Source organism: Petaurus breviceps, unplaced genomic scaffold, assembly GCF_028583685.1.
Source record: "Petaurus breviceps papuanus isolate PSGF00001 unplaced genomic scaffold, PetGlider_PUasm1.0 582, whole genome shotgun sequence".
Lineage (NCBI taxonomy): Eukaryota > Metazoa > Chordata > Mammalia > Diprotodontia > Petauridae > Petaurus > Petaurus breviceps.
This window is the reverse complement of record NW_027186390.1, coordinates 675,004-693,759: the sequence shown is the minus strand read 5'-3', so window position 1 is coordinate 693,759 and position 18,756 is coordinate 675,004. Positions and strand designations below refer to the sequence as shown.

Sequence of the window (18,756 nt, the reverse complement as noted above, 5' to 3'; positions counted from 1 at the left end):
CCTCCCATCTGCAATTGAGTGGTTTCTTTCCTGATCATCTGCCAAATAATTCTTCCTTACAACTTATTTGAAGTTATGCTGTAATGGTATATACTAAGCTATCTTGTGAGCTAAGAAGCAAGCAGGGGAACTTTCTCAAGGCTTGGAAGAAAGAGAAATTTCTCATTTGAGTGTGTGCAGAAAGACACTGAAAACTATATTACAAATGGGGTTTCAGTTATGTGGAACCTTGAAAGAACATGGGCTTGGGCATCTGTGGCATAGGTCTGTGACTGCAGCTTGAGAAATTTAACCCAATGAAACTCTTTGTAAGGGAACGAAGACACCCACATTAGCACCAGTTCTGTGCTCTAGCAGGCTATGTTATGGTAAGGGTTCTAGGTATTACTTATCTTCACAAGGTGATCCTGAGAACTATCCAGTGCATGGCTGGTAGTTGATTGCAGGATTTGAAATTTGTCCGTCTGCCAGTCCAATGACCAGAAAGCTTGAGGAACTGATAGGTCTGAAGCAGAGCTGTCAGACACACCCTTAGTGGGCAATGACCACCTTTATTTCTATTTTATATTCAAAACTTTGGAAAAATTTAAAGATATTTACTTGGTTTCTCAGGATTTGAAACACACATTTATTTTTGGAACTATAAGCAACATGGTCCATTGCCATGAAGGCAGGAAGTCTGGTCTTGATTTCTAGCCTTGTCACTGACTCACTCTGTGGTACTTAAACTGTATTCACATATTGTGGATGTATTCCAGGTTAACTCATTTCACTTTATTGGATATTTCTACTGTGTTTAGGCCTTAAATTTAGAGAGATCCAAGTTGCTTCAAGTGGGTTTGCATCTGGATTTGATTGCACCACTTTGCTCAAGACCCTCAAGCAGATTTGGAGCTGCTTAATTTATTGCCCCTCATCTGTGTAGATGGAACCTTTATATCTCTGAACCTTAATTTTCCCTTCTTTACAATAAAAGTAAGAATTGCTACTTATAAGTGTAAGGCAAGGACAAAGAAAGTATTTAGCTTTTATTTTTAGGGGGAAATATGCTGTGTTACCACTTAGATCTTTAGTAAGCTTTTTCTCTATCCCCATTCCATTGGAAGATTCCTTGTGAGGAACAGTTTTCCAGGCCACATATTTTGTTCTATCCTCAGGTTAATTCCATGAAGAAGGTGGTTTGGATGTTAATTTTATGGTGGTTGCTTACCTGGTTAGTAACTAAAAAGGGGGAAGACAGTGAAGTGAATCTACATAGTGTGTGTATATGCCACACCATATACATATGTACATACATGTGTGTGCACATGCTTTGGCATCAGACAAAACTGGTTACATGATTTATGATATGGGCAGAAAAAAAATCTCATATTTATAAACATTACCCCTTAAAGTTCTGTGCTTTGGTCTGTACCCTCAATGAGTTGGAGCTTTATCTTTCTTTGAACACTAAGCCTTGCAAGCTTGCAAAATCCCAAGATAATAGAGAGAATCAAAGAGTCATGACATTTTTTTCTTCTAATGTTTCTTAGGTTTCTACAGAAATATGTGTTTCTGGGTAAAGTGAAGGAACTGAATATCAGTTTAGCAGATCAGGGCTAAATTAATGTCTTTTGGCATTTTTCACCTGTACTCTACCAGAATGTCATTTAATATGAAAAATAAACATAATACTTAGAGCAAACATTTTCCAGTGTAAGCCACTGGGAAATCTTATATGCCTAAGAGGATGAATTTTATTTTTATATATGTCTTCCCAGGGCACTGGCACTAATTGCTGCCTGAATAAGGGCAAATTTGGACTTAAGATGATCCCTGGTTTGCTGGGTCCCATTTGAGAAATGTTCCCCTATGTACAATAGTATAACCACTTGGGATTATAAATCCAAATGAAGTTTTGTATCTCAGCACTAGCCCCATACTTTCATAGCATCTTCAGATGTGCCCTTAGAGGGACAGGGTAGAGACTCGGATCATTTGCCTTTATAGAATATAGTTTGGACTGTGTCTGAATAACCATGTTTTCATAGACTCTCCCATCTGGTGAATAATTCTCCCAATGCTCACCAGCTCTGCAGGAGGTCCCAAACACAGGCAGATTGTGAAGGGGTTCAGAGGACCACTGACACCACATCTCCCTCTAGCTGTCTTCCTAGTGGGTCTGTGCACCAAGGGAACACAGCTACTCCTTTCTCTCTGGGTCTTTTCCTCTTCAAGAAGCCATCAGGACTATGGGCAACTTTCCAGTCCTAAATCAGTATTCTTTCCTTTAAAAAAAAAATACATCTACATGCTTCCTCCCTGTAATAGTAATGGCATTTAAAGATTCCCCTGTATTGGCTTGGTTTTTGGTTTGATTGTGTTAAAACCCAGAGCTTGTTAATCCCACCTGTGGGATGGACTTGTTGACGTGAAAAGAAAGTCCTGAACTGGGAGAAGCTGGTGACGTAGATTTGGAGAGACACGAGAAAGGCAGAAGAACTTTTTGGAAGCAGCACTTGTGGAGGCAGAGAGAGACTGAGAGGATTGCTGAGGGCCACTTTGAATTGCTCTGGACTTTTGAGACCTGCCCCTGGAGCTGCCAAGGACTGAGGAGACATTGCTGTTATGCTGGTACTTTGTCTGTCTGCTTTGATGTTGTTTTGCCAGATTTGTCCACTGGTGAAAGACAGTCCTGTTGTTGAAGAAGTCCTGGAAGCTGGCTGTTGGTTCAGAGCTCCTGAGACTGCCCTGCAGACAGAGAGTGAATACTGTCCACTGGTGAAGGACAGTTCTGTTGTTGCAGGGGTCTGGGAACCTTTCTGTTGGTTCAGAAGCCCTGAAGAAGGATTTTCTTGTTGTATGTTTACAGAAATCCTGGAAGGGGGCTTTGCTAATGTTTTCAGGGGTCCTAGGACTGTTCTGCAGACAGAGGATGAATTAATGAAGAGACTGGCAATGTATCTTGTGGCCTTGCTAAGCTTTGTCTCCCCAGGAACAAAGATTGCTGAGAACTTGCTTCTGTCAAGATGAAGAAAAGACCTCATTTGGGTATTAAGTGCTGTGCTTAAACTTGTTGTAACTCTGGGGTAGATTCAATTGTGATCCAGGGGTGAGGAACTTTTGACCTTTTTGTGTTCTATGATTGAACAAATGAATGTACTTTACTTATGATTGGAAACTAATCTCCATTTGAGAAGAGGGGCTTTGTGATGGACTAAATGAAGATACAGCCTAGGGGTGGAGTAGTATTCAGAACCGGGACTTTGTAATTGATTGAATGAATGGAAGGTCCTGGGGTGGGGTAGTGCTTGGAGATTATTTAATCACACTTAGTAAATGCTGTATTTTGAATGATGTCATATTTTGATCTTCTCTGTTCTTAATTTGTCACTGAATAAAATGGAGAGCACCTATGCTGGTATTCTGAACCTTGGGAAGTTGCCTTTCCTTGGCATTACATTACACTCCCCAAGCCAGAAAGACTCATGACTATTCACTTTGCTAACATGACAGTCATTCTTTGTAATTACTACTTGTGCCTACGGAACTAAGTTCTAATTCAGTGTGAGGTTTTTAATAAGAGTTCCTTGTTCTCCTTGTGGTATGGAGACTCCTATGAAACAAGCCAGTTAGCATTTCTTGGCTGAGCTTGTGTCTGCTTAAAAACCTGAATTTTTGAAGGGTCCAAACTTTTCCCTCTCACTTCTTTCCATCAGAATTTCCATAGGTTTGGTCTGGACTAGAGACCTGTTTTAGCCTGCAGCTGAGCTGGGCCTGAAACCTGAATGGGTAGGTTACCAAATACCCTAGGTAACTGATCATCACCTGAGAGAGAGCCAGAAGGGTGATTTCAATGAAACAGGAATTTCCTTTACCAATGCTGGTCAGCATCGTCTCTGCAATTTATATGTAAAGAGTTGCTGAGGGTATAGAGGTTAAGTGACTCCCAGGTCTTTTTGGCTCCGTGGCCCACTCACTCTGCCTCTCCATGGGTACCAAACAAGCCCCTTGCTTTGAGCCATTTCTGGAGTAGAAGCCCCAGATGAGGAGACTCAGAACCATATTATCTTCCAACAAGAAGACCTTAAATGTAGCTATGACTATTTAATAACTAGAAAGTTAGGGTAAGAATTTTATGATTGTTGGCACTGACTTTAAGGAGATCTTTTATCATTACTAGCTCTTGGGTAAATGCTAAATGTCATGGATATGTAACAAAAAATTAGTATAAAAAGCTCATTTTCCCCCCCCCTTAAATTAAGGTTTCGGGACTCTGCTTAGGATGAAAAATGGATTCCACAGTGATGGGAAGGTAAAGTTCCTTAGGTCTTCCCTTGGAACATTCAAAGCTTGACAGCTACCCCACTATCCAGAAATAGGGCAATACAGGTAGTGCTCACACTAAATGTCAATGAATAAAATGCCTGTTGTTAGAGTGGAAAAATCGGGATGGAGTTTTGGCATTGTTTTAAGTATATTCTTTTCTCCTGTAAAGTATTATGTGAGCTTTGTACTTGTTTCTGCTTACACAGCATTTGTTATTGTTATAATCGCTGAAAATCCTGTCAATTAGGACAATGTAAAAATTTCATTCCACATTTCTTAGCACAACTTTTAAATGATTAAATACTATCATAGACATGGATTACCTCATGAGTAAATAGCAAATATTTACCAACCTGTAAATGACCACTCAGGTCACCCACAGTAGTAAGATAAATACAATCAATATTCTTTCCCATTAACCTGGCATATATTATTTGTTGGTATGTGTCAAATAGGTAATTTGCTAAGATATGCCCTAAGGTTATCTTCTCTTTAAAGACTGACCTTGAGAAATGATGGTTACATTTTCATTTTAAATATCAAAAACTGCCTAATCAAGTGGAAAGCACACTGGACTGGGAGTCAGGAGGCCAGGTTCCTAGTTCCAACTCTTTGACAAATTAGCTATGTGACCTTGGGCAAGTCACTTCCCTTCAACTGAGCACTAGTTTCCATATTTAGAAGATGACACCTGAATCATTTCTGAGAACCCTTCGATCGCTAACCATCTATGATTCTGTTTTTCAACTGTAATTGTTTCAATAGATACCATTCAGAGCTAAGAGATTGTCGATGACATAAACAATTTATTAGACTGAAGGAGTGACCAAATAGTACAAAGAAACACAGAGCAATATGATTGATTTAAAGTTGTGGCACATTACTAATCAGACAATTTATTCTTTAGATGTTTCCCCAAAATTATACAGTATTTTTCAACAATGTAAGGCGCAGCTATTGTAGCAAAAATGCTTGCATTTTTGCTAACCTGCCATTGAATACAGCTCACAAGTTACAGGACCACAAGATGATGGCAATAACAGCTACATTTTTTTACAAAGTATTAAAATATATAAAAATATCAATTGATAACGTTGTATCTTAAAAGAATAAATAGTCTTTCTAGTTAACAAAGTAGCAGATTTAAATGGAGTAGTACAAACTTTAAGATGTCTACCTTAAATACAGATTCTGAAATAAAACTACAAAACATGTCTTTAGTGCCATTGTTGCCTCAGCAAATGAATGTGTTTGCTTTTTAGGTTAAATGAAAAGGGCGTAGCCAATGATCTACAACATCAACGATTTGCTTTCAGGAACAAGATCAAATATCTCATAGTTGGTTTCAATAGAAACACGGTGATAACATTCTGTAAGGCTGGTGAGCAGAAATTTCACGTAACTTCAGGGACATTCTTGATGGTGTCATATCCTGAATTCAGAAGTCCTCAGGTCACTGAAACTTACAGTCACAGAACATAGCGTTTGTAGTTGGATAAGATCAGACACAAAGTGTGGGGAATCTTCCTCTACTGTATCCTCATAGCATAATTGTGATATATTCTGTATTAATTATACCCTCCTTAGAAAAATATTTATTTGTGGAAGATTAAAATGACCACTGCCTAGTATTTATAAAATAGAAAACAAAATGGCAAGCTATCATCTTTTCGACTTTCCATCAGTCAATACAGTAGGAAAAGGCTTGCTCAAATAAGCATCATCTCCAAGAGCCTGCCATGGTCTGAAGGAGTTTGCAGATAAATACAGAAATCTGAGGCCAATCCCTCTAAAACAATGCAACAAGGGAGAGAATGTTTAGTGTATAAAAAAGGCCTAAGTTTCAGGAGTTTTTAAAAAGAAAAAAGTTTCTTGTAGTGTTTATTATCTATTCATTTGTAGATCAAAATACTTGATACTTTGGCAAAGTTTATTCAACACTTTGTAAAATTCTACCCTTAAATCAATGTTGTAGACAATAATGCTAAGAGATGTGTTTTTCATTTCTAAGGATGGAATAAAATACAAGATGACTTTTTTGCCTTTAAAGTATCCACTGATGCATATTTCTCCCCCAAATCAGTGGAAATAAACATTTGTAGACATTTCCCGGGAGTATAGCAATGGAACATACTGTACTAGAACAAGGAGGGCATTGTGAAACAACCCTTTTACCGATGGCCTCCATATTTGGCCACCCAGTCTGTTCTTCCATGTACTGAATGAACTGGATGTGCACGATTTAAAATATTTATATTTTTTGCTGTAGGATTATAAGTAGGGCCTGAAAACTGGGTCCGACCAGTTTTTGTGTTCCAGGCATAATCTGAAAGAAACCAAAATTAGAAATGAGAACTACATTGATTGATCTGTTTACTAACATTTCAAAGAAGGTCATTATTCATGTCTTTTTAGGGGGAAAGTTTTGAAATTTCAATTTATTTTTGAAAAGACTCATTCAGTGGTTTCTACTGAACACCTCCAATGGCTCTATTTTACAGATTTGGAAACAGAAACAAAGATTAAGGCACTGCCCCATATAGAGGTATAGCAGAACTTTTAGGGCTGTGCTGGCCTAACTGAAATTTGCAACAGACAGGGAACACGTTCAAGTTCCCACACTGCTGGAAATTTCTGATTCATGCTGGCAAGGAGTGATGTGTATGTATGCATGTATGTATGTATGTATGTGCAAATACACACACACATATATACATATACACATACACACACATACTTTTTTTTTTAATAGGACCAAAGGATTTAGAGCTGGAAGGGAACTTAGACCTCATCTAGTCTGACCTCTTTATTTTACAAATAAGGAAAATGAGGTTCCTGAGAGGCTCAGTGATTGCTTAAGGTTACATAGGAAATAAGTTCTAGAGCCAGGATGTTAATTCAGGTCTTCTGATTCCAAATCCAGTGCTCTTACCGCTATGTGAAGTTCTGTGCAAACCTTAAGCACCACGCAGATGCTAGCTATGGTTACTCTGATTATGCTACTGCCTTTTCTGAAGTTGGGTCAGGCTGGCTGGATCTACCTGGAATTTCTGGTCTTTACTCAATCTAGAAACCCTGAAATATACATAATTTTAGTGAATTGTCCAAAGTCACAGTGCAGATGAATCTAAATGAGGCAAGTACATGCTATCCAAATATTGTATAACTATAGAAAACCCAATTGGTATCATGAATCCGGTTAATGTTTCCTAACAGGTATTCATGGGGTTACAAAGTAAGACAATTATATTTTATTTTGGAAGTGGAAACTTTAATTCCTTTGAATCAAGAACAGTTGAATTTCTCCAAAAGGCAAGAAAGAGAGTGAATGATTAACTTACTGATCTTCTGTTAATTATAGTAATGTTCCTACAGACCCCAAACCAATGACAGCAGGCTATTTTATTAATGGGTTGGGTTTACTCAGTCAAAAGTCTGGATGACTTAAAAATACACATATTCTTTTGTCATTAGCTAATCTTTACCTACACAATTCATCAGCTGTGTTGCAGGCATACTTATCTCCTATGACACTATAGCTAAATTACTTTCTAGGTAATTTTCCCTAAATTAAATGACTGGCATGGTACAGTCGGTTCTCTGTCATGAATCTTGCTGTGTATTGCTTTTCATTTGCTACTGAGATATTTCACATTGTGTAGTGTCTGCCACCCTTGCATTAAAGCCCAAATGTCAAGATGAAATGTAAAGGCCAAAATGGGGCATTTTTGTACATTAAGGCCAATCATACCGTATTTACTCGCATAATTTCCCCCATTTCTCTCTGATACTTTCTAAAACAGGATGTGTGGGGGGAATTATGCGAGCATCTGAATCCTAGTCTTCTGTCACTCTTAGCTTAGAGTGAAAAAGACTTTTTAGTGTGGAACCATCCACATGATATTATACCCAGATAGCATACCAGTGAACTGTAATATATGATAAGTGGTTGAAAGGCAATGACTGCCAGAAAAATTTCTCTCTCACTTGCCTAACATGAGGCTAATCCTCCTTTCTTATTTGGCTTGAAATTTCCAACCTTAAAATCACTGACAACAAAGGTGAGGGATAGTGTCCCCACAAGACACCAGCTAAAATGTACACATATTAATTTTCCATGAAGGTACATTTCTTCTTTTTTTTTTTTTAAAGCAATTGGGGTTAAGTAACTTGCTCAAGGTTACACAGCCAGTTATTTCTGGGTGTGGTGCTAAGTATCTGAGCCCGGATTCGATCCCCCAGGTCATCCTGACACTGGGGCCGGTGCACTTACTCGCTGTACTACCTGGCCGCCCCAATGAAGGTACATTATGTAGAGATCATACGTTATATTGTAATATATTATCTATCTAATACCATGGGGACTGAGTTCATGAGATATATGATGGGTTCATTTAAATGGTGGAGTTGGAAGATATGACAGATACATTTAATGGTGGGGCCAGAAGGGACACAACAGCAAAAATGATCTGAGTACTAGGGAGTAAAGGAGGGAAAAAGTATCATAGGGGCACCCAGATAGGTATCTGTGCCTACTAAGTTATCTGAGAAAGACTGAGAAAGTGCTTCAGAGGGAATCATTAGGAAAATTGATGAAACAGTGGTATTTACATCTAGGTTTTTTTTTCTTTAGAAATTGTTGATGTGGTTTATTGGTCTGGGGGTGGTAAAGGAAACAGCAACTAAAATCCCTAGATAACTGCTTCAGTGTCTCTTGGCAGGGCTGGAAACACCTGGTCTCTGTCATATCTGCCAACAACCTCAAAGAGTAGTGTAGGGAGAGGCACTGTTGCATCGAGATAAATGAATGCTGATTCAGTCTGCTCTCTTTCCCCAGACTCCACAGCTACTGGCAAGCAGTCTTGTGCTGGATGGCTATCATATGGTCTTAATTTAAGCATTTTTTTCTGCCCTGCCAAGGATATTCCACTTGAAACAAGAAGCTGCTTTGAGCTGTACAATTGATTGAAGTTCTTAAAGTCCAAGGACCTTCTCCTGGCAGCCATGGTTGCCATTCCAGAGCAGAGAAGAGGCAAAAATGTGTAAATGTGTGTGTTCCTAGAGGACAGTGGAAGATTTTTCTTGATTTTCTTCTCAAAATTCGGTGAGGGGGAAGAAGGAAGAAAGCAAGAGAATACAAGAGGGGGAAAATATTTGAGTAAATACGGTAATGACCTGGTTTTATTTTCTTGTGGGAGATTCACAAAAGTGGGAGCACTGGAAGACACTTCTCTTACACACAATGTTTCCTAAGGTTATCACTTGAGAGTGATTAACATTTACTTCTTTTTTTTACCTTTCCTCCTATCACCGTCTGTAGATTTATCTGATAGGCAGAGTAAATGAAGAGACGAAAAATTATAAGATAACATTTACTTTGGAAAAAGGAAACAGGAATAAGCATGATGACCTGACAGAACAATTAATATATGAATTATGACATTCATATTGTTTAAAAATATAATCTTAACAAATACTTTATATATATATATATAGTTGATTATTCCTACAAGAGGTACAGAGGCAGGGCAGGGACAAGATCTCCATGGACTCTAGACCAGGTTTGAAAATGACATTCCGTATCCCCCACCCAACACATTATTGTCCAAGAGGATTCACTGTACAGTGAATTAATGCCAGAATTACAGTATTTCATGCTGGATTTTCCTAGTATTAAAAATATAAGCATTTATTTAAAAATTATATTAAAAATTGTCCTCAGTGCCCTGCCATGTACTTCACCCTAGGCAACTGCCTACCTTACCTATACCTAGTCCCAACTCTGTACCCAGGTATTAAAATATATGTAGTCAATTAAGGGAAAAAAGCATTATTATCTGCTACAAATTGCTATTCAGCAATGGTAAATGACTCCTTACAAGACTGCTTTATTGCAATATTTCTTATGGAACATTTCTATATATAAAATATTACTTATTTAGTCTCCTTCAGCAATTCTTTTCACAAATAAGGTTAACTGAGCACAGTCACTTTAAATTTCCATCAAGCATTTCTATTCTATGCAATATATAAAAATTAAGTGGAGGAATCCAGGACTTTTTATATTTTAAAGTCTCCAAACCCTGATTGTGATATATTAATCTCAGAGAATAAAGTAATGGCTTATGAAACCAGTTTATTCTTACTCAAATGTCTGACTCTGTTTTAAGGGATGTAATCAGTTCAAACTTCTATAATGAGAAAAATAAAAGTTGCTAGTTGGTGTTACTAGACCAACTTGGTTCTGGGCCTAATAAACTACTTTAAAATAGTATGCAAATTAGTTTAAACAAGCTTCCATTGTATGAAAACATACTTAAAAACTCTCCCAGTCTGAAAAAAATAAAAGGAGAGGCTCTTTAGTTTCTGTACCAAAAGGTAAAACAGCAGAGAAGTATAGTACAGCTAGTAGCTGCCATCAAACGAGGTACTAGACCCAGGGGTGAAGCATAGTTCTATTTATTTCTCTTTTTCCTCCTTTTTCACTGAAAGCAGAAAAGAAAGTAACTTAGAGCAGGAAGCCGGAGGAATATTTTTTCATAAACAAGAGAGGTTATCTTTTAATAATCATAGACAGGATTCCTTCCTCATTATCTAGACTTATCCATTATTTAATAGATGAAAAAACTGAACCCCAGAGAAGCTAGGTGATCTGTCCAAGGTCTTTACTTTGATAAGTTTTGAAACTTTCAATCAGTGGTTTTGAAAAAGACCTGGTTTTAGTATTTAGAAGGAGGAACTAGAAGGTCAAATTGTATCAGATACTAGAGTTAAGTGCAAACCCAAAGAAGTTTTTGATTCTAAATTAAGATAGAAGGATGAGTTAATAAAGTTAGAAAATCTGATCAAAGTCAATGTATAAATATTAGAGGCAAGACAGACAGTAATAATCAGACTTCCTGCAGAAATAATGAATTGTGTTTTAGAGTAGTTTTTTGAAAAGTGACAGAATTTCAGAGTTGGAAGGGACTTCTTAAAGATCATCCAGTTCAAATCATACATAAATGTGAATTCTCCTTCTACAACATCTCTATCTGACAAGGTATCATCTGTTCTCCTCTTGACCAAATTTGAGGGATAGAGAATTCACTGCTTTCCTAGGCAGACCATTCCATATTTGTACTGCTATAATTGACAAGTTCTTTCCTCATATCAAGCTAAATTGTACTTTGTTTGCTTTAAAAGTACCATTTTAATGTTTGCTTAATTTTATCTGTAAAAGTGTAGAGAATTTATGATTAAATCTAAGTTACCTCAGACATAGAGGCTCCATCTTGAATCATAGACAAAGCTTATGCCCTGAAGCTGGGTGGCCAAGGGACTCTATTGCCACCTGGTAATAGCATACCAGTGGTAGTTTTCTTTGAGGGAAGAGAAGACCCTCTGAAGGCTAAATTTGGAGAATAAAAATCATCAGATGACTGGATTTCATCACTTTTGTGCACTAAGTAGAGGGGGAGCTATAGAGAAAAGCTACTTATTGTGGGATCTTGAGCAAAGTCTCCTCACCTCTCTGGGTTTCAGTCTCTCTACTGGTGAAATGAGGGAAAGGGGGCTCTTTCCAGTTCTAAATCCTGTGATTTCACAAACCCTATTGTGAGACCCAGACCAACCTATTGTGGATTGCCCAGAACCAGAAACCTTTTGCTAATAAATAAACAAAAACTCTGTTAGAAAGTAATGACTGAATCAATGTATACAAACGTAAAATGAGCAATGGGTTTTTGGTCTAAGTTTTTTAGCCATCATGAAACAGCAATTACATAATCTGTAGATTGAAATTTACGTAGTAGGACACTTCTTACCTGAAGTTGTGGGACCAAGAGGTGCTAAGTGAATCCTTTGGCCAGCTGAGCCAACTTCTTTTTTGTGAAATGAAGGGATGTATCCTGGCTGATTATAAGTAGTATAACTTCCAAATTTTCCTATTGACATAGTATGAAGTTTTACAGTCAGATTATGGAAAAGCCAAAAACATTTTAGGATGATTTTGAATAGGGAGTGTACTAAGAAAACAAACTAGACATAAATGTCCATAATTATCAAGCATCATTATTATCAAAAGTATAAAATTTACACTTGTACATTCTCTACCTCATCTGGGCTACTTACTTTTTTTTTTAAGCAATTGGGGTTAAGTAACTTGCTCAAGGTTACATGGCCAGTTATTTCTGGGTGTGGTACTAAGTATCTGAGCCTGGATTCAATCCCAGGTCTCCCAACTCTGGGGCCCGCACTCTCCAGCTCTCTTACTCACTGCGACACCTGGCCACCCCTGGGCTACTTGCTCTATTATCTACATTGGCTAAAATATAAAATATAATAGTTTTATAATATAAAAATAATAGTTTTTATATTTTAACTGAATTAGACTTCTGTGAACAGACATAATTTAATATGGGAAAATAGGGTATAATATGGGGAAAGATCTGTCAGTCACAGAATTGCTGCTGTATCTAACAGTATTTATTCCTCAAGATTGTTCCTAGTTAAAGCAAACATTTTCTCTATCCCTTCTCTATCTTCCTCTGTGCCACTCTCAGAAACAGATCCATTCTCTTCCCAGGTTATCATGGCCCTGTATGTCTTGCAGGGAAGGGAGGGAAGAGATTGTGGAAGGAAAAGAGACTGGGAGGAGAAAGGAGAGAAGGACAGAAAGGAGACACTAAGCAGAACCAATGGAACTTCCTTCCTCCCCCCATCCAAGGATTTTGCAAGAGGGATTATTTCATTTTCTCAGACTCCTCTCCAGAAATTCCACTACTGAGAAGAGAAATGAAGGAAAAACTCTTTAGTTTTGTATTAAATGATATGTAAGGGCTTGAGTCACATCTCCTTATTCTTAAGAGCTCAAAAGACAAAAATTAGCAATCTAAAATTAATGAAAAAAGTCTGATAGCTTTATTAATGGTTGAAATGTAAAGTCTGTGTAGCAGCAAGCCAGTTTTGAATACAAAGCAAGCAGAGAAAAGAAAAAGGAATAAATACAGTGAATAAAATACACCGACCTCTAATAACTAAATATTACCTTTTGCTTCCTCTATTTTTTCAGGTACCATTTCTTTGCATGATAGCTTTTCAATTGGTTTAATTATGCTTTCTTCTATAGAGAAGGCAGATGAAAGGAAAGAATGAATAGAATGAAAAATGTCTTAGGAAAAAAAAAAGAAATAACCAATTCTGTCTCCTGTGTAACAGTTCACAGCACCAACCAGCTGCTGGACATCTCCAAATAGATATCCAATAGGCATCTAAAAGTTAACATATTCCAAATGGAACCTTCATCTTCTAAAACTGGCCCTCCATTAAACTTCCTTATTTCTGTTGATGGCACCATCCTTATAGTTATACAAGTTTACAACCTCAAGGATCCCTCATTTCTGTATTTGATCAGTTGCCAAATCTTATAAATTCTACATTCACAATCTCGTATCTGGCCCCTCTTTTCATTTACATGGCTACCACCATAGTCCAGGCCCTCATTAATTCTCACCTGAACTATTACAATAGTCTCCTAAATCAGTATATTTGTAACTGTAGTCTCTTCCCTCTCTAATTCATCTTTCATACAATTCCCAAAATAATCTCCCTAATGCACAGGTATGGCCATGTTACTCCTGCTCAAGAATCTTCAACAGCTTCCAGTTGCCTCTAGGATGAAATACAAACTCCTAGGTAGGTATTTAAAGTTCTTAACAATTTGATTCCACTCTACCTTCCCACACTTACTTTCATATTACTCCATTTCACACACTGTACATTTTAGCCAAACTAGTGTACTCACTTTTCTACAAACCTGGCATTCCATCTCCCAAATCTCTGTCTATGGATGTCCTACATGAACTTACCCTAACCCTGTTCCTAGAATCCTTAAATTTCCTTTAGTCTCAATTTGTTCCCCCCGCCCCCCAAAGATAGAGGTTTTTTTTTTCCTTTGCTTTTTGGAGGACAATTGGGGTTAAGTGACTTGCCCAAAGTCACACAGCTAGTAATTGTGTCAAGTGTCTGAGGCCGCATTTGAACTCAGGTCCTCCTGACCCCAGGGCCAGCACTCTATTCACTGTGCCACCTAGCCACCCCTTAAGGTGGAGGTTTTTAACCTATCATCTTTCAAGGACCACTTTGGCAATCTGGTGAAGCCTATGGAACCTTCTCAAAATAATGTTTTTAAAGGCATAAAGCACAGGATTACAAAGAATTATATGATATTAATTAAATTATATTACATTGCATTAATTATATTACATTATATTATATTGGGGGGGTGGCTATGTGGCACAGTGAATAAAGCACTGGCCCTGGAGTCAGGAGGACCTGAGTTCAAATCTGACCTCAGACAAACACACACACACACACACACACACAAACTAGCCGTGTAACCTTGGGCAAGTCACTTAACCCCAATTGCCCTGCCCTCCCCCCCTCCAAAAAGCAAAAATCAAAACAAAACATTATATTACATTGCACTATATTACATTACATTATATTATATTATAATGTAGCTATCGAAATATTTTCTTAAGAAAATTAAGTTCGTGGACACCAGGTTGGGAACCCCCAACCCAAGGGAAGCATTTTGTGGTCCTGGTGTTGTCAGTGCTTTCTCCAGCCTCAATTTATACAACTTGATCACTGCATATACTGTGTCCCCCGATGGAACATAAGCTTCTTAAGAAAGTGACTGTGTTCTTTTTGTCTTTGTATCCCCAGCACCTAGTGTAGCACCTTACTCATACGAGACAATTGATAAAGACTTACTGAATGAATGAGTTTTGAAAAAGATAAAGAAAAGCTGAACTTTGAAAATAACTGATTGTCCTTGGGGACAAGTCTTATGTCAGTTCTCTATGCAGTGAGTAACCACAGCAGATGTTATTTTCAATTATATTTTTGTTTATTAATGAAGAAACAAAGAGTATAAGTGATAACTTTGAAGATGAAATGCTTCATCTTGACCACTAATGGAAACACTTGATTAAACCATAATGCTACAATCTTTTCTTGATTTCTTTGGATATATATATATAAGTGTGGGGAACTCCCTTCACTGGTGCACACTGGCAACTCCTCTGTCTTAGTCTTAAGGAGTTGTTTGGAGCATTGGATGATCAAATGACCTACCTATGGTCACAATGGCTAGTATGTGTCAGAGGCTAGGCTTGAACCCAGGTTTTCCTGATGCCATGTTAGCTCTAGACTGACATCTAAACAGTACAAAATGGTTGAGTAATCATTGCACAAATAAGTCTTAAAGACCCAATCTGGTGCTTTGACTTCATTCTGAAATATCTCTGTCCACATTCTAAAATCTTGTTAAAGGGAAAAATCCTAAGGAAAAAATGGGAGAAATATTTCTTTGAGTGTGATCTCCTGGTTTACCTGCATTAGACCTGTTGAAAGCAAGTCCTGCACCAATGGGCCCCAGTGGTTTAGAAAATATTGAATTATTCCAGGTATATGAATTTCCTTCTTTTCCTTGGGTCAACAAAGACACATTCTTAGGATTGACACCTTAAAAAGGCAAGACAGTAAAGGTTAGAAGGTAAACATAAAAGTGGAAGAATGATAAAACAAGCACTCTCAAACCAAGAATAGAAAGAATTTTAGGTTAAAATGTTTTCAGATATTGAAAACAGTATCCTCACTTTTTTTAAACAATGAATGCTATCATTTTAAAATATTCTTGAAAAATATTCACACAGCACTCTGTAAAAAAAAAATGTTTTAAGATGTTATTAATACTGGTCCCTAAGTAAAAATGTTAAACTTTGATAAAATTTCTTGAAAAAAATTCTGTTACTGAAACTATTTTTCATCTTAAAATGATGACAATTTGAAATTCATTAAAATACAAGCAGTATTCTCTTAGCTGCAGTAGTAAAAATTGTTTTTATAACTTTTCCAGAGATTTGCTGATCTTTATTTTTTATGAATTTTTCCTCAATTACATGTAAAAACAATTTTTAACATTCATTTAAAAAATTCTGAGTTCTAAGTTCTCTCCCTCCCTGAGATGGTAAGCAATTTGATATAGTTTATACATATCTTGCCAATTCTCTTCAAAGCACATGATAGTACTGGCAGATTGAGCATTAGAATCTGAGTTGGAAATTATTTCAGAGGCCATCAAATTCAACCCACAGCTGAATAGAAATAATTGGAAAGTGGTCATCTAGTCTTTGACCGAAGTTCTCCAAGAAGGAGCTTACTGCTACCCAAGGTAGCCCATTCCATTTTTTGATAGCTCTAATAGTAAGGAAGTACTTCCTTACATCATACTAAATTTGAAGCTTTCACTAGCTGCTCCAGTTCTGCCCACTAGGGCCAAGCAGAACAGATCTATTCCCTCTTCCACTTGACAGCCCTTCGAATAATTGAATTCCACCAAAGTCTTTTCTCTTCCAGGCTAAACTTCTGGTGTTCCTTTGATTTATACATGGAATAATCTCAAGGCCTTTTTCTATGCTTTGGGATTCTTCTGCTTATCGATAGACTTCCCAAATGAGGCATCCAAAGTTAAACACAATACTTTACACATGCTCTGGCCAGGTCCTAGTACAGCTGGATTGTTACCTATGTGGTTTTGGACGTCAGCCTTCTCTTAGTGCAGACCAAGATCACCTTAGTTTCTTTGGTTGCCATAACACACTGAGCTAAAAGCTTAGCTCTTTTTAAGACAAAATTGTTATCTAGCTGCATTTTCTTCATCTTGTACTTGTAAAATACAAGTAATTTTTGGAGCTTATATGTAAAAACCTTACATTTATTCTTTTTAAAATTTCATCTTAGAAGATTTGACCCAGTTTTCTAGGTTGTAAGAATTTATTTTTTCTTTCATCCAATGTTCGATTTCTCAACTAGCACTGTATAATTGCCAATTTGACAAGCATGTCATCAATACTTTTATCTAATAACTAACAAAATCCAACCATTTTATCATTGAGAAAAATACTAAAAAAAAAATCCTGGGACACTCCAAAGGAGACATCTTTCCCATTTGACTTCGAACCATTAATAACTACTCTGGGTTTAGCCATTCAGCTAATTCCAAACCACCTAATTGTACTGTCTAGTCCACCTCTCTACATCCTTTCTTCAAGAACAGCATAAGAAGTTATGCCAAATATATTGCTAAAATAATCTAGGTAAACTATGATTTTCCTGATATACTAGATCAATAAAATTGTAATAAAAGCATTTATTTTTGGTCTGATATGACCCATTTTTTTTAGAAACCACATGGGCTTGTTGTGATCACTTTTTTCCCTTAGATGTTAATGAACCATCTTTTAAAAACATGTTCCAGAATTTTGCCAGGAGTTGACTTCAGTCTCACCGGCAAACATTAGTTTGTAAACATTTGGAAATTAGGACTTTTGTCCTTTTCTAATCCTGCTATTCTCTATAACCTTTCAAAAATCATGGACAGTGATTGAACAATAACATCTGTCAGTTAATAAAATACCCTAGAATGGAATTCATCTGGGCAAAGTATCAAGGGCAGCTAGGTCTTTACTATCTCCCTAATTATCTTGGTGCAGTGACCACCAACTCCAAAAAGTGTCTGCTGTATTGGCCAAGCCAAACTGCCTATTTTCTTCAAGTGCTTGTGACAGTTGGTTGCCAATTGCTCTATGTGGGGCAGATAGAGGGCACGGTGGATAGAGTGCCAGCCCTGGAGTCAGGAGGACCTAAGTTCAAATCTGGCCTCAGATACTTACCAGCATGTGACCCTGGGCAAGTCACTTCTCAATTTCCTCATCTGTAAAATGAGCTGGAGAAGGAAATGGCAAACCACTCCAGTATCTTTGCCCAGAAAATCCAAAATGGAATCATGAAGAGTAGAACACAACTGAAAATTACCGAACAGCAAATCCACTCCATATGAGTGCTGTCACGTCCTTATGTCTGAGTTTTGGAGTAGGTCTGTGTGTGAATATCCACCAATCAAATTACTCAGCTCATTTGCCCTCATTCACTAATAATTTCCTTTCTGCCTCTTTGAGCTGTGCTTCATCAAATCATCTCTATTGATATCATTATTTTATAAAAGTTTTAGTCAAAGTAATAATAACATAAAGAAAAGCAGATCAATGGCATTGTATTAATTAGTCATGAGAACCACAAACTGCAATTCAATTCCTGCTTCCAAACCCCCAAGCTAAAAACTCCATTCAGGAGTTTCTGAATGACCCCCAATGAAGGGCTGGCTTAGTCTTAGCCCTCATTAAAACAAGAACTAGATACATATAGTTGACTAACAACTGGTTTACAGAGAACTAGACACACAAGGTTTCTTTCTAGTTTCTATGTTGGTCAGCAAGTTCCTTAAGCATTCATATCAGTGTTAGACAATTCTCTTTTTCCTTATCAGAACTGTTCTGGATTTTATTCTTGAGAGTTTTCAATCTCTTTCTCTGTATAAAGGCTTTTATTCCATGGAATTTT

The 18,756-nt window shown here is 37.3% G+C and overlaps 1 protein-coding gene across 4 annotated transcripts in view; it reads right to left on the bottom strand.

The window, feature by feature from the left end:
• Positions 1 to 5,094: 5,094 nt before the first annotated feature.
• Positions 5,095 to 18,756, bottom strand: part of MAK (male germ cell associated kinase) — an 84,949-nt gene continuing 71,287 nt past the window's right edge. For 3 of the 4 annotated variants that reach the window (XM_069103490.1, XM_069103493.1, XM_069103492.1), the window contains 3 exons: positions 15,688 to 15,819; positions 12,114 to 12,233; positions 5,095 to 6,634 (listed from right to left, as the gene is read on the bottom strand). In XM_069103490.1, the coding sequence (XP_068959591.1) occupies positions 6,480 to 6,634; positions 12,114 to 12,233; positions 15,688 to 15,819 (407 nt within the window). In that variant the 3' untranslated portion in view covers positions 5,095 to 6,479. Of the gene's footprint in view, positions 6,635 to 12,113; positions 12,234 to 13,336; positions 13,412 to 15,687; positions 15,820 to 18,756 lie in introns of all 4 variants that reach the window. The other variant, XM_069103496.1, reaches the window with a different exon arrangement.